This window comes from Bactrocera dorsalis, chromosome 3 (genome assembly GCF_023373825.1).
Source record: "Bactrocera dorsalis isolate Fly_Bdor chromosome 3, ASM2337382v1, whole genome shotgun sequence".
Lineage (NCBI taxonomy): Eukaryota > Metazoa > Arthropoda > Insecta > Diptera > Tephritidae > Bactrocera > Bactrocera dorsalis.
The window spans coordinates 21065700-21080776 of record NC_064305.1 but is presented as its reverse complement, the minus strand read 5'-3'; the positions used below and the strand labels follow the sequence as shown (position 1 = coordinate 21080776).

The following is a 15077-nucleotide window of genomic DNA, read 5'->3' as shown; positions in this document are numbered from 1 at the left end:
TTTTCATATTAGAAAGTTTTACAAAGCTTTCTTTGTGGCATCCATATATTTATTGTTGATAGCCATGTTGCTATTGCTGGCTGCTAAACAAAATGGCCACAAACCCAAAATAATGTCCTCCGAAAAGAATATACAGTCCGAAATGTCCTGTGATATTGATATGGCAGCGCAAATATTCGCCCATAAGCATGTCTGTGCTCACCACACATCCTGGTGGTGGCGGCATATGGCACTCATAGCTGCCACACCACTCATTAATGCAAAATGCCCATCAATGCGTTCAACTGGAAATTTATGAGCACTAAATGTGGCGGCAACAGAGGCTGCAGCGGCGCTGACTCTATTGGACCAGCAGCGGCGCACACAGCATACAGCATATCACATTTGCCATAAGTGCAAATAACTTGCAACATGGGGTGCAACACGTATATGGAACAGCAGCAAGCAAGTATTGCACGTTTGGATTTCTGCCACAGCGGCATTCATGTTGCATACTTTTAGGCAGGTCCAGCACGGCTATGTGTTGGTCCAGCGCTTACCGCTAAAACAATACCAACAAATACTCTGTTCGTGCAATACGTGATGCTGCGTCGAGTCCACTGCCTAGATTTATGTGTTATTAAATTTGTTGACATTTCGCGTTTCGCCTGCTTGTTGATGCAACAGAGTGAAATGTGGCAGCAAAGCGAAAAGAGTTCAATGCCTAAGGTGTTGCGGCCGTTCGAAGGGGTGCTGCGTTGCAAGTGTGGAGCTCAAATGGTTAGGCATCAGCTTTGCTCGATATGCCGCACATGCATAAGTAATTGTACGAGTTGGTGCTGTGTGTTGCACGCCAATTTATTGGCCGCTAGCCAGCTGCTGTCAACTGGCAGCGCTGCAAAATCTACCTGCCACATGGTTAAAGCGTTAAATGAGCGTAGTAAATCGCTATTTACAAGAACAACAAACAACCGTTAGTTAGTGCTGCCATGTTGCGTGTATGTGCCCAATGGCAGCTCATGCCACACTTTTATGTGCAGTGACGTGTGCAATAATGTTGCGGCAGATTGATTGCGTTTCACTTGGTGACAGCGCCGCTGTTTACTGGGCTATTGGTGGTGGCACTTCGGGCTTGTGGCATATTGGCAGTGGGCATATTGGATGTGGGTGCGGTTTTGCGTTTTTCAGCGGACATTTTGGGAAAATAATAATTTAAAAAAATTTATTAACGAAATACCAATCGCATTCATGGCGCATGCGTAATCGGTCTAACTGCAATGAAGCATACTTAATAATGAGCTCATCAGCATAATGAGCTGGCTGTGCATTGCAAGAGTATTAGTGCGAAGCTTTATATTAACGCTGGCATGTGTGTTGCACGTTATGTCGGCTAAATAACTTTAAAACCAATTACTCTAGTTATTTGCTGAAATATATAGAGTATAGAAATATGCTGCTGAAAGTAGGAATGCAGTTCAGCGCAAAATCATTAAATTCAGCTCACAGTTATGAGGCAAATAGTGAAGCAAAAATACAAAATAACTACATTAACTCGTTTGAACGCTATTCAGCGTATTTTTGGTAAATTCAGCGCACATTTTGTTATAAAAAAAGGTATAATATAGTAACAAGTTGGAAAGGAAGCAGTGTCATAATGACATTGGGACATGCAACTCGGCGAAAATTCATTAAAATCATCTCACAGTGTTCTCAAAATATCACCCGACCTATATTAACTCATTCGATCGTTATTCAGCGCATTTTTAACAAATTCAGCGCACATTTCTTTACAAAAAAAGAGTATTATGTAGTAAAAAGCAGGAAAGAAAGTTGAGTTATAGTAACATTGGGGCATACAACTCAGCGCAAATCCATTAAAATCATCTGAATGTTGTGCGGCAAGTAGTGTTGACAATATATCATCAGTCCTACATTAACTCTATTCAACGTTATTAATTTTTTTATGAAAATATAATAACGATATGTTGCACGCTGTATTATCACCACACATATACAAGAAAGCAAATTTTTGGCCGCATAATCAATTAGGAAAAAGTACTTTGTTATGTGACTCATATTTTCAAAAATTTCCTATGTTACCTTTGTAGTGGTAATAGTAATCAAAGAAGTGGAAATTTTTGAAACCCTATTTATAGTGAAACTATAGCGCAGCATACAAAAATCTGTTATTCAGCCCCTTATAAATATATTCAGCTAGCGTTTTCAATCGCAAAACGTCGTTGTAACGAGTGAAGTATTCACTGTCGCAGTTTTCAAAAAGCATTCAGCGCAATATAAATTATTTAGATTTACAAAATAATGAAAATTAAATAAACTTGGTAGCCATCAACTCATCTTATAGAAACAATACTATGCAAAAACCATTTAAATTTCTTTTTATATTCTGTACAAAATTTTGATATTCAGCGCCTTATAACTATATTCAGCCAAAGTTTTCAATCCAATAATGTAATGATAACGAGTAGAGCAATCATTTTTACTATCGAGTTTTTAAAAAAGCAGTTTTCAAATAGCATTCAGCGCAATAAAAGTTATTTGGGTTGACAAAATAATGAAAATTAATTAAAGTTAGTAGCCATCAATCGAACTTATAACAACAATTTTTTGCGAAAACCATTTTAATGTATTTTTATATTCTGTACAAAAATTTGTTATTCAGCCTCTTTTAAATAAATTCAGCTAGTGTTTTCAATTGCATAATGTCATGATAATGAGTGGAGTAAACACTTTCATCACCCAGTTTTCAAAAAAAAAGCTTTCAAATATCATTCAGCGCAACATAAATTATATGGGTTTAGGAAATGTTGAAAATTAATTAAAGTTAGTAGTCATCACCCGAACTTATAACAACAATATTTTGCGAAAACCATTTTAATTTCTTTCTATATACTCTAGGTACCGCAATACTTTCAATTACATGCAATTCTCACTTGCCTCATCCATTGAAATCGTACTTTTTTCGGCGCTCCTTTATCTGTTGCAAGAAGTCAATTTCTTACACAAGTTCCTTCAACTATGGCTGCATGCATCGCTGGCAGCAGATCAAATTTCACCACCCAAAACATGAAATTTAGAAGTTTTGCTCAATTTCACATTTGCCGCTCAGCGCAATGTGGCATGTGGCAAGTAACAAGTTAAGCAAAAAGGTCAGAAAAAAAACCAACCCAATCTACGTGCCGCTCATTGCAATGTGTTGTGGCATATGAAGCAAACTGTGCAATTGGCAGCGCTCGAACCGTGCCATAAGACAAAAGCCGAGGCGAGGAAATCGAGTGAAAAGAAAATTGAAGAAAAAGGCAACATTAAAATATCTACAACAACTGTTGTTGTGCACAACGAAGGAAAATTCACGCATGCATTCCGCTTAAGTTGAGCGTAAGTTTTTGCGCTGCAGTTCGGTGTATGCGCTTGCAGTAGTTGCTGCTGTAAACTCGAAATCTGCTTTTTACCCTCCGGCTGTGCTGCTTCTTCTTCCCTTTATGTAACTGCTTGATTGCTGTGCATTGTTTTGCAGTTTGTTGTTGTTTTCCGAAATTTTTCGTTTTCTCCTTGGTTGTTATGCTTTTCAAGCTGACTGCTTGTTATCTGCTAGCGCATACAAAATATTGTGGCAAGTGTTGCAAGCGCATGTTGCCAAGGATGCACATAGACAGATATATATGAGTACGGGCTTGATTTTATTTGCTGGCAGTTTTGTTGCTTGCTGCAATCGCTAAGGAATTGATGAGGCGAAAACTATTGGCATTAGATAGCGAAAACGACGAGAAGATCAGAGAAGCTGAAAAAAGCTGCTGGGGTCGCTACTAATGGTGGCATACCAATAAGGTAGAGCGGCGCAACGAGTTTTATAGTTCTTGAAAATTGGTCTGTGCGCCACTTGGGGGAAGTAAAAATACGTTATATATATGATATAGGGAATGAAATGTATGCGCTGAATTAACTTTATTTGAGCTGAATTAATATAAAGTAAATATATTGCCGATGTTTTGTGTCCAACATTTTAAAACGCAAGCGAAAATGGCGCTGAATTGCTTAAAGTGAAGTTCGAGTTTTAATAAATAGCGCTGAATTGCTTAGAATTTGGCTTGGCGTTGAAAACTTCAGCTGAATTTCATGCTTAAGTATTATATTACTTTACAAGATTTGACAAACTAATACTATTTAAAAGAATAGCTAATAGTTAGCTAGTAATACTAGCATACAGTTATCGTTTCTTTAAAAAACAACCTCTCCTTCTGTGCTGAATTCATAAAATAATAGTTATAAGCAGTAGATTGAGCCAAATTAGATAAAAAAAGTCTTATCTAAATTGCTTCATAGCATTCAAAAACACGCTGAATGTAATGCAGCACAGACAAATTCTTAGAAATATGAAAAAATAGTTAAGCTGAATTGTAAAATATTTATTTATTTATATGCGCTGAATTTATAACTAAAAAGGAAACATGAAAAGATCATAATTAATTAGAAGCAGTTCAAGACCGCAAGGTATTTATGCTAATTTAAACAGAAAGTTAAATATGTATTTCAAAATTGCTGGTAAAATTCTTATACAGCAGAAACAACGGCGCTGAATTCAGTTTGATAGCGCTGAATTGTGTTTTTACAAATAATAATATATCTAGTACTAATGTAAATGCAATATATTTGTGTAAATAATTCACAATTCTATGAAGAATGGTGTACATAAGTGGCAAATGGAAAATGGAACACTATACATGCAAAGTCATGTCATGTTTAGTGTCAGCTGAAAGCGCTGAATAAAAGACTTTAAAGGAGACTATCATTAATTATGCGTTAAGTTAATTTTATAGCAAAAAGAAGCAGGGGTGATGCTCTGAATTTTTTTATGGCACGAAATTATTCATATAACTTTGTGTAGTGTTTGCTGAATGCGCTGAATAATAAAATTATAAACAAAAAATCCGATAAATGTTATACTGAGTTACTTTTAGTGCTTTACTGAGGCCAGGTGTTGTGCTGAATTGTAAAAACATCAAAATTATTTTAATTAGAATTGCAATTGCTGCGCTGAATTCATCTTAAGAGTATTAAATTGCTCACATAACTTTTTTAGCGTTGGCTGAATAACAAAATTATTAAAGAACTGCGACAAAATATTGAGTTACTTTAAGTTCTAAATTACAAAAGTGCACTGAAATGGTGTGCTAAATTATTAAAAGAACGTTTTGTTTAAAATAAAAATGGAAAACTTTTCAAAAAAGTTGCGCTGAATTTACCTTGCGAGTGCTTAATTACACACATAACTTTTTTGAGTGTTAATTGAGAGCGCTGAACAACAAAATTATAAAGAAACTGCAATTATAATACTTTCGGTTCAGAAACGCAGTTAGATGATGCGCTGAATTGTTAAAACATAAATTAATATATATATTTTTTTTCATAGAAATGCCTTATATTTCAATAAAGTTGGGCTGAATTTATCTTAAGCGCGCTGAATTGCATATTAAACTTTAAAAAATAATAGTTAATATATAAATATTTTTTCTTCTCTTCAAGATATATTACTAGCTATTTGTCTACTCACAAATCATTATTCTCATCAATAATCTTCACATAACTACAAGCATAGATGACGATCATAAACAAAAAACGGTAGTTTACTTGCACATGTAAAAAGATGCATTCATTTTTAATTTTTTATATAAGAATATTTTACATTTTCGTTGGTAGCTAACAATTAATATTATCACTTATTTACTCTCAATCTTCTAGATTTCATTTATTGTCACTTCCAATCGTTTTTTCGCGATTTTAATTTGCGCATGACAGACACTTTAGCTGTTTTTCTACTGAATTCCGCCTTCGCTTATTTTTATTGTTATTTGCTTTATACTTATTTAATTTTTTACCGCCAGCAAATATAACTTTATTCAACTTCCATTCCACTGTACAAATACCCTACCCAATTGCTCGCTGCAAATATACATCAATAGTAGCGAAAAATATTTGAATTGCGCCACAAAAATGATCTGTTGAAAAAATTACAATAAACACACTAGCAAATTCTCATAAAAGCAACAAAAACTAACTGAAAGCAGTTAAACTATCTCCAATTATACCACAAACGTTACGTCGGCGGCATACTTTTTGCAGCCACTGTCCGTTACAATTATATTTTACCTGGAACAGTTGGCGGCGCGTGCGGTATAAAGTCATTGCAGCAACAAATTGTGCCAAAAACAAAAACGTTACAAACAATATTCAGCCAAAAAAGCACAAAAGCTTCGTGGTGCCAACTGACCGATTGGCAAAAAGACGCAAAGGTAAATAACGGTAAAGCATGTGCGGGTGCACAACGCCCACCTGAGCCATTATTACAGCGAATTCATTCATATTCCGACAATTTGCCATGAGTTGCCAATTCGTTGAATGCCGCCAACTTTTTCAGCCAAATTTTCGTTTTTAACCCCTGCATTGTTGTTGTGGTCGCTTTGCAGCACACAATAAACTTTTCACGAACTAACAGCAGCACAATAAAAATTATACGAGCGCACAGTTTTATATACATATTTTTCATTTATTGCACTCGTTCGATGCATTCAACGCAGTTACCACACTGTAATATAACTGTAATTACATTTACGCCTCGCTGCCGCGCCGGAAAGTATGCAATATGCTCGTTTTGTTGCTAATATTTGTTATGATTTATTATTATTTTTGTTGTTGCAACATTCCATTCATTTATGCTTTGCAGTGTTTATGCTAGTTCCCCGCTGCTAGTAACAATTACAACTTGTTCACAATTTTTGTTGAGTTGTTGAAAAACTAACTGCAAATTTATTTGTTCAGTAATTTTGTCGGTTTTATGGCGCACTTTTGTTTTTATTGTGCCATTCAGTCTCAATAATGATTATTATTTTTGTAGTTGTTACTTGTTAACACTGATTTCCGTGGCTTTTTATGCTATGTTCGGCGCATAAACGCCGCACAGTATGCAATGAAATACATATTTTGGAGTGAAATTAAAATTTTTAGTGAAAATTTTTAGATGAAATACATATTTTTAGTGGAAATTTGTATTGGAAATAGTTGGAAAACCGTGGGAAAAGATTAAAGAAAAAATAAATAGAACCAGTAAGGAAGTCAATATCCGAGAGTAACCGAATTTTTAATACTCACGCAAGGTAAAGTGATATATGAGGTTTTCGTATAAATCTTTAATAAAAGTATACATAACTAAAATAAAACCATTTTATTTAATGCATATTATCATCACAGATATATTCTCTAGGAATTTCAATTTCGACCCAGATTGTCCAATATGTTTGGTGAAAGATCTGATTTTGGTTAAAGAAATGTCTTCAGAGACCTATTTGTGCAAAGTTGTATACTGATAATTTCATTGATGCTTGATTTGTATACTCTAAGAAAAGAATCAAATGGAATTTAAAGTTGTGCTATTTTCGCAGCGTGTGAAGGCAGTCCTTGGGTTACTCTCCACACCAGATGTAGTTGAAATTTGTCGAATAGTTCCTAAGAAAGAAAAAATCGCCTAAAGATGAGTGGTGCCACGCCTGTTGGCCAATTTTGACAAGTACTACTAAAATATCCTTCTTTACCCCTCTAGCTGGGAATTAAAATTGTTTCTGGCGCAATTACTCTTTTATTTCCTGCTGTGCATAACGCGATCTTTAAGAACAACTCCAACGGTGTCCCTTGAATTGGTACCAAACCAGCCATCTACAGACCTCTTTGCTGAAAACTGCAAAGCAAAAACAGCGCGACGACTATTGGCTGCAGGAAAACTACATTACGATTACATATAAAAACTTCGCTCAAGATACCATTTTTCAATTGGGAGATACAAGATACCATTTTTCAACTGGGAAAGAAGGTTGAAAGTAAACATAAAAAAACATGGTCAGCATAAAGGTATGCTAGCTACAGCTATAATGTGAAGTATTCAAGTTTTGAAACATTTCGGCTTAATGACTTACAGTTATCGTTAAGAACATAAGCCGTCACATGTACTCTCCTCAGTAGCATATAAAAACATTTTTCGTTTAAAACGTACTAAAATTTTCCCCACGACCTTCTATTGGGACTAGAGACTAATGATGCTTAATGGAGAGGCGATTAACAATATCTTTATATACCTAAACTATGAATTGCTGCATGAGGCTATTGACGTTTGGAGTCAAAGTATCGCTTTTAATGAGATGTATGCTAGTATATCGAAAGTGTGTCTCACAGAGGTTTCTGAAACCAAACAGCTCCTGAACTTAAATAGGGAGGCTATTAAACTCACCATACCTCCTATAGAGACTATGTATTTAGTAGATTACCAAAACCCTATTTAAGCTCTATCAAGCTTAGAGTTGTAAAGGCTAACGGAAAATAAGCCTAAATGTAACAGTTTAATTTGGAATGCAAAATTTAAGCTGTAACTAAAGCGTAGGTTACCGATTCTTTGAATATTTTGAGCGCTTCAAAAAAAATTATTATGTTAGTAACAATAAGCTCAGAAATCAGAATGTCCTGCAGACGTTGATCCAACAAGGTCCGTAGGTGTTGTACAACTGACGACTAGGCGTTGTATAAGATGTGACTTGCAATATACAAATCCGAGTTAAGAAAGACAAAGAGGACCTCATGGAAAAGCTTCTGTGAAAAAGTGGAGGGTTATCATGAGTTCTCTAGGTCCAGGCGTATTTCCGCAAATAATTGCGTCTGGCCGGGGTAACTTAAGAACGCAGTGAAGATGCATTTCGGTTGATTGTTGATGCTCACTTTCCGAGCAAAACGTTCTCTGGAGGGATATCTCTCAGAGTGCTGCAAGAAGATTGCGCGGCCTTTGTCGAACTTCTGTATTAACGGTACTTGACCTTGGCGATCAGTTCGTTCACACTTTTCAATTCCCCGAAACCGGATGGAATCATAGCAGCGCATCTGCAGCAGGCTATCAAGGTGTCATACAGGTGGTTGGCACAAATCCATGCGAACTGCATAAGACTGAATTACATACCGGGGACCTGGTCGAGTCAGAGTTACCTTCATCCGAAAGCCGGTTTTGCAAGTCGAGGTTGCAGCCATCTACTGCTCCGGAGAGCAGACGCCTTCAGAGACGTTACTATTCAATCAGATAGGCCACATAGCAGTTCTTTTTTTTTATGAATTCACAAGGACGTTCACAAAGGACGACCAAGTGCGATCTGTTGCAAAGGAAAACCTTCAAAGTACAATTGAAGCTGAGATGGTACAATTCCTTTCAATACTGATTTTAACTAGATGCATTGTAAGTCTTTAGACTTTATAAGTTAAAATGGCGCATTATAGCTCATAAATCTAAAATCGACCGACGAAATCTTGTATATAATTCAAATCACTTTGGTAAAGAAGTTTTACTAGTAAGTGTAATAAATTGATTTTCGGAGAACTAATATCTCTCTAAATCTGTTTAATTTCACGAAGGACCCCTTCCTCTAAAATAGATATTATATATGTAAGTACACCCACTTCTAAAACTTCTTAATTTACTCTGGCAACTCACCTGTCCGTTTTTGTACCACGTGCTGGACGCGATATCCAAATCGACTTCGCACATCAGCCGTATCTCGGAATGTTGCTCTGCATAAACAACTGACATTTCCTCATCCTCATACGGATTGGGCAGCACTGGACGTAGCGGCAGCATGCGCGGCTCAATTGGCTCGTCGTGTGAGTAGTCTTCGCTTTTATCATCCACTGTGGCCATAGCGGTTAGGTCGTGTTCACTATTTGTACCGCTATCGAATTCCTCCACATCATCGATAATGATAATCGGTTCCTTCGGTTTACGAAGCACCTCGGCGGGCACACTAACGCTAACAGCCGAGCGTGCGCGCTTCGACTTGAGCGCGACATATTGAATGGGTTTAGCGGCATCGGCGACAAGCGGATTCGTTGTTGAGTTGCGATAGATGGCGCTAGGTTGCGTGTCAACAACGGGAGAGGAGAAACTAAAGTCCTCGAGGGAGGATGTAGACAGCGAGGAAGCGGAAGAAACTACAGCAGCTGACGTAGACACAGCGACGTCAGTGGATGCCGAAGAAGTGGCAACTTGCGCTGACGTTTCAACTTGTGTTGTGGCGCTCGCAGTCGCCACACCGGCGCTCTCACTGCTGCTCTCACTAATTGAGCGACGCACCAAATGCACGCGCTCATCATTCAGTATTTCTGCACTCATACTGTCAACTTGCTCAGCGGCGTCCAAATTCAGCGCTGGCAACAATATTATGGCATCGGTGGAACGTCGTAGGCGACGTTTAATAGCAGCGCTAGTTTCATGTGCCCAGCGCAGTTTCTGCGCGCTCTCATGCGCTCTCCAAAATTCGTCAGCCGCCGCCGCGCGGTGCCGCTTCACCTCCTTGTGTTGGCTTTTGTGTGCCACATGCACCCGCTGGTGTTCTTTAGACTGTGACTTCAACAACTGCGACCATTGCGCACGCACTGCTGGCTTCTTATTATTATTATTGCTCACATGGCGCTCCTGTAAGTTGGCCGGAGTTTCAAGCGCTTGTTGCCGCAGTCCAGGCGCGCCTGTTGCATCAAAACGCGTGCGCAGCGCGGCTAATTGGGATGGCTGCTGCAGATGATCATGGTGTTGTTGGCTATTATAATTGTAGTAATTTGATTTTGTTGCTTGACTGCTGAGCGCTGCGCCCGCAAGAGAGTGCGCAGCGTTTGAAGAGGAAAGAGTGGAGGCGTAGTGGTGTGCGCCTACATTTGTCTTTGCGACGGCTACACAATTAAATTTGGCACATTTTTGTTGTGTTTGTTGTTTTCGCTGCTCGTCGGCAGCTAGCTGCGACACTGGCAGCTTATTGTCAGCTACTGACCTCCACGCAACACTTTCGCTGCTTGTCACACGACTTGCTGTTGATATGCTGTGACCTGTAGACGGCGCCGCTGCCGACGCAGGCGCAGACGCGGCGACAGTTTGACCGCCTCGGCGTGCGCCTGCGTCGCTGTAGTGCGGCTGTTGTTGTAGGTGGAAATTCTGTGATTTGATGATGTTTTGCTGATTTGTAATGACAATGCCTGTAAGTAGATGAGAGCAAAGAAGTTGAAGGTAGAGTAAAGTCAACCATAAATATTTTGACCATAAAGAATGTATTGAAATATTTTTACTGCACGTTATATTATATATATTTATATATAGTAATAAATTTGATTTAAGTATTACTCTGTGTTGGTTATTGTCTTTTCGTCTTTAACTATATTACATAGAGAGTAAAACCACATGATTTAGGTAACTACAATTTGATACGAGAGAGTTATAGCTCACGAGCTTAAAAGATTCCCAGATGCCTTTTTTATTCCGAAAAACATATCCTTCAATAGATATTTAGCTTCTTGAGATTATTCCAAAGTTTGTGAAGGGACAACTCAAAAGAAAATACGTTATCTTTTCAAGTAAGTATATATTTTTGTTTTTGTGGAAAAAATGAATAAAAAAGAATTTTTTTGGGGGGAAAGAAATTACTGTTGAAGCTAAGAATTGAATTGATCAACATTATTTAGACTCTGCACCAAGGAAATTAACCATTTAAAAGTGCTTTGCTAAGTTTGAACGAGGCAAAATGGGCACCGACGACGATGAGAGCAGTGGACGCCCTAATGAGGCTGGTACCGATGAGAACTTCAAAAAGTCCTAAAACCATATTTTCGGAAGAAAGTAAAGTGAAGTTATTTAATGTAGCAAGTACGCTAAATATATTAACTGAATATGTATATAATATGTATTTCAAATTATTCAAGAATATTTTGGTATGAAAGAGGACTGCGCAAAGGGGGTGAACGAGCTAATTTTTTAACAAAATAAGAGAAGGACTAGTTGATGATTTGGATTAGTATTTGAAGTTACTCATGCGTGATAAGCCAAAGTTTTTGTGTCGATATGTGTTAGTGAATGATACACGGCTCCACCTTTTCACTCCAAATTCCAATCAACAGTCCTCCGAGTGGATTACGCACCCGCTCCCAAGCGTGGAAAGACGTAACCGTCAACTGCCAAGTTTATGGTGTCTGTCTTTTGGAATACGTATGGAATAATTTTTGTTGACTGCCTTGAAAAAGACAACGACTATTAAATAGCATTATGAGACTATTTGTGGGACGAAATTTGTTCTGTTTCATCAAAACAGTGCACCGTGATACAAGTGAGTGAAAATTATAGCAAAAATTCATGAATTGGACATCGTGCTGCTGCGCAACCACCAGGTCATTCTTCAGATGTGACCCACACCGACTACTTTCTGTTTTCAGATCTCATAAGCATACTCGGCGGGAAGAAATTTTCGTGGAATAAAAATATGATAGCTTCAACCGAAGCCTATTTTGTAGCAAAGTACAAATTGTGCTACAAAAATGGTGTTGAAAAGTTGCAGGGTTGCTATTTCCAGTGCATCACCCTGGGAAGAAACTATGTTGAAGAAACGAATTTTGCCAAAAAAATTATTTAACTGTGACAGCTCGGTGACCTTTCACTAAACCTCTTATATGAAGCCAATAAGGATTGAGTCTAAACTGGGTAGTGCGGATAAAAGGCCAAAGGATTACAGTCTCTCGAAATGTGTTTGCAGAAAGGTTTAAGTAGAGCCTTCTCTTCACAGGCATTTTCTTAATATTTACAGTAATCCAATGTTCAAGTTCGAAATTGACCTGGAATAACAATATTATGCAACCGATAATATTGTTATTCCACTTCCTATCTCAATTTTTACATATATTCCATTTAACATATTATATTTCCAGCGAAGTTGATTTCAGAAATTCACGAGATTATTACGAGCAATCATATACTAGGATTCGTCAGGACGAGGCAACCCCTATTCTGCCTCTTTAGGTTATACTTATCATTATATGTATTGTATACTATTATATGGTTATTTCACTGCCTTTCGTCGATGCCAGTTTAAGAGAGAGCTCCAGAAATCATGCAAGCCAGCGTATAATTCTTATAAAGCTCGATGAATCACTTCAAGTTTGGGAACAAAATAAACTTTGTTTTCTAAGAAAGTCTTACAAAGGTATATGCGACTCATAAACGGTACGAGGGCTGGAATTTGAAAACTTTTAAACGAAAACTTTTCTTAAATCGCATAAGGACATCAACAATCACCATATGAGTACTTCAATGATGGTAAATATTCATAAGCTGAAATCACTGATTAGTAAGGCGATCTTAAATATTAAAGACAACCAAAAATGATGCTGTATGAATTTTGCAATAAATTACTTCGAAGATTAAATTTTCCAAAAAAAGAAAAAAATATTATATTTTTAAATACTCTTCTTGTGCAATCTTCTTAAAATCTGTAAATTTTTCAGCTAACCAAAACCTAACCATTAAATTCAAAGCTCAGAATATTTCTAAAGATTTATTGCATGCTACGCCTTAATGCACAAATCGATGGTAAGGCAATAAATAATCGCAAGAAGGCAGCAAACGACTGCAGTCGCTCTCTAGGGAGAGGCAGCGCGCCATCCCAGAGGACAGCTGAGACACGCCACAATCAAAGCTACAGAAACACAAAGATAAATACTAAAATTGCACACCGCAGCAGAGTTGCCAAATGCGACTGATATTTATATAAATATTTTAGATTTAGTTTTTGTTGCATATTATTTATTGTTGTTGTTGTTGTTGCTGCTGTCAGTGACAAGGCCATTGCATGTCTCTGATGAATATTAATTACCATTTGAAAGCTTGTCATGCACTTGTGTAAATACTATCAGTTGCAAAGCAAATACTGCCGTCATGCCTATACACAGACACAAACACACAGCGGCAGACAGAGTTAGTGCTTTACACATATGCATGTATGTGTGCGCATTTGCAGTTATGTGTTGCATCAACACTTTCCCACTTGCATTTGCCACTGCCGAATTCACGCAAGTCTATCTCAATGTTGCACATGTCATGCAGGAAATCTATTTTGTTGTTGTTGTTGTTGTTATCACTACTTGCTGTGCTATTAGCTTTGGGATTTTACTGTCGTCTCGATATATTTCACACTGTTACTATGGGATATGCCGCAGCGCCTGTCGGTATGCAATAAACATAGTGTTTATGTATTTCATATGCTGTTACGCATGCACATAACGGTATATGTTATGGAATCATGCTTTTAAAGGGTGATTATGTGAGAGTTAGACAATAGAAATACAAAAACGTTTGCTAAGGGGAAAAAGCAATGTAATACTGTTATAAAACTGATGCAATTTGAGGAAGTTTCCCATGGAAACTATTGTTTGTTGAATGTTGCCACCTGTTTGAAAAGTGTAATTTAATTATTTTATTTAAATTAATTATATTTCCTATTATGTTAATATAGCTAACAAACAAGAAAAGATTCAAGTGCATTTCAGTTTAGTTTAAATTTTGCAAGCGTTGCCACCTGTTTAAATTTCTTATTCAACTTAATCATAATTTGAAGACAATATTACAATTCGCTTAATGAAGATTAAAAGTAGTGTCAGTGAACATTTGTCATTTGGTCTATATTTTTCAAGAGTTGCCACCTATTTAAATTTCTTTTTGAGCTTAATTGTAATTTGCAGACATTACTGAAAGACGAACAATGAGTTAACAAACATCAAAAGTAATTCCAGTGAACATTTTGCATAGTGTTGCCACCTGTTTGATATTTTTTTATGAAATAAGGAAAAATTTAGATTTCACTAGATTACTATAATAAAATTGTTGTTAATATATTGGTACCAAACAAAGAAAATTGTATATTTAGAAAATAATTTGGGTATGAGTTGCCACCTATTTAATTTTTAATGAAATTAAATTCATTGAATAAGATATTACTACTAGGGTAGCAAAATTTATGAAATTATAATTGCTTTGAGAGATATTTTAAGATGAGGTTGCCACCTGGTACCCTTTTTTGTTATTTAATAAAATATTAAAGTTATTGTATATAATAATTATGGTGGAACAAACGAATTATTCATACAGTGATGTCAAACAAAAATAATAATAAAATGATTTAAAGTACATAACGGTTTTGGGCCATTGGCTTAAAGTATTGATAAAAGTAATGAAATTACAATATGACAGT

The 15077-nt window shown here is 36.8% G+C and overlaps 1 protein-coding gene across 4 annotated transcripts in view; it reads right to left on the bottom strand.

Moving 5' to 3' along the window:
- LOC115066545 (uncharacterized) overlaps positions 1-15077 on the bottom strand; it is a 262539-nt gene that overhangs the window by 101109 nt on the left and 146353 nt on the right. For all 4 annotated transcript variants that reach the window (XM_049452176.1, XM_049452175.1, XM_049452177.1 and 1 more), the window contains one exon: positions 9515-11043. In XM_049452176.1, coding sequence (XP_049308133.1) covers positions 9515-11043 — 1529 coding nt within the window. The remainder of the gene's footprint in view (positions 1-9514; positions 11044-15077) is intronic.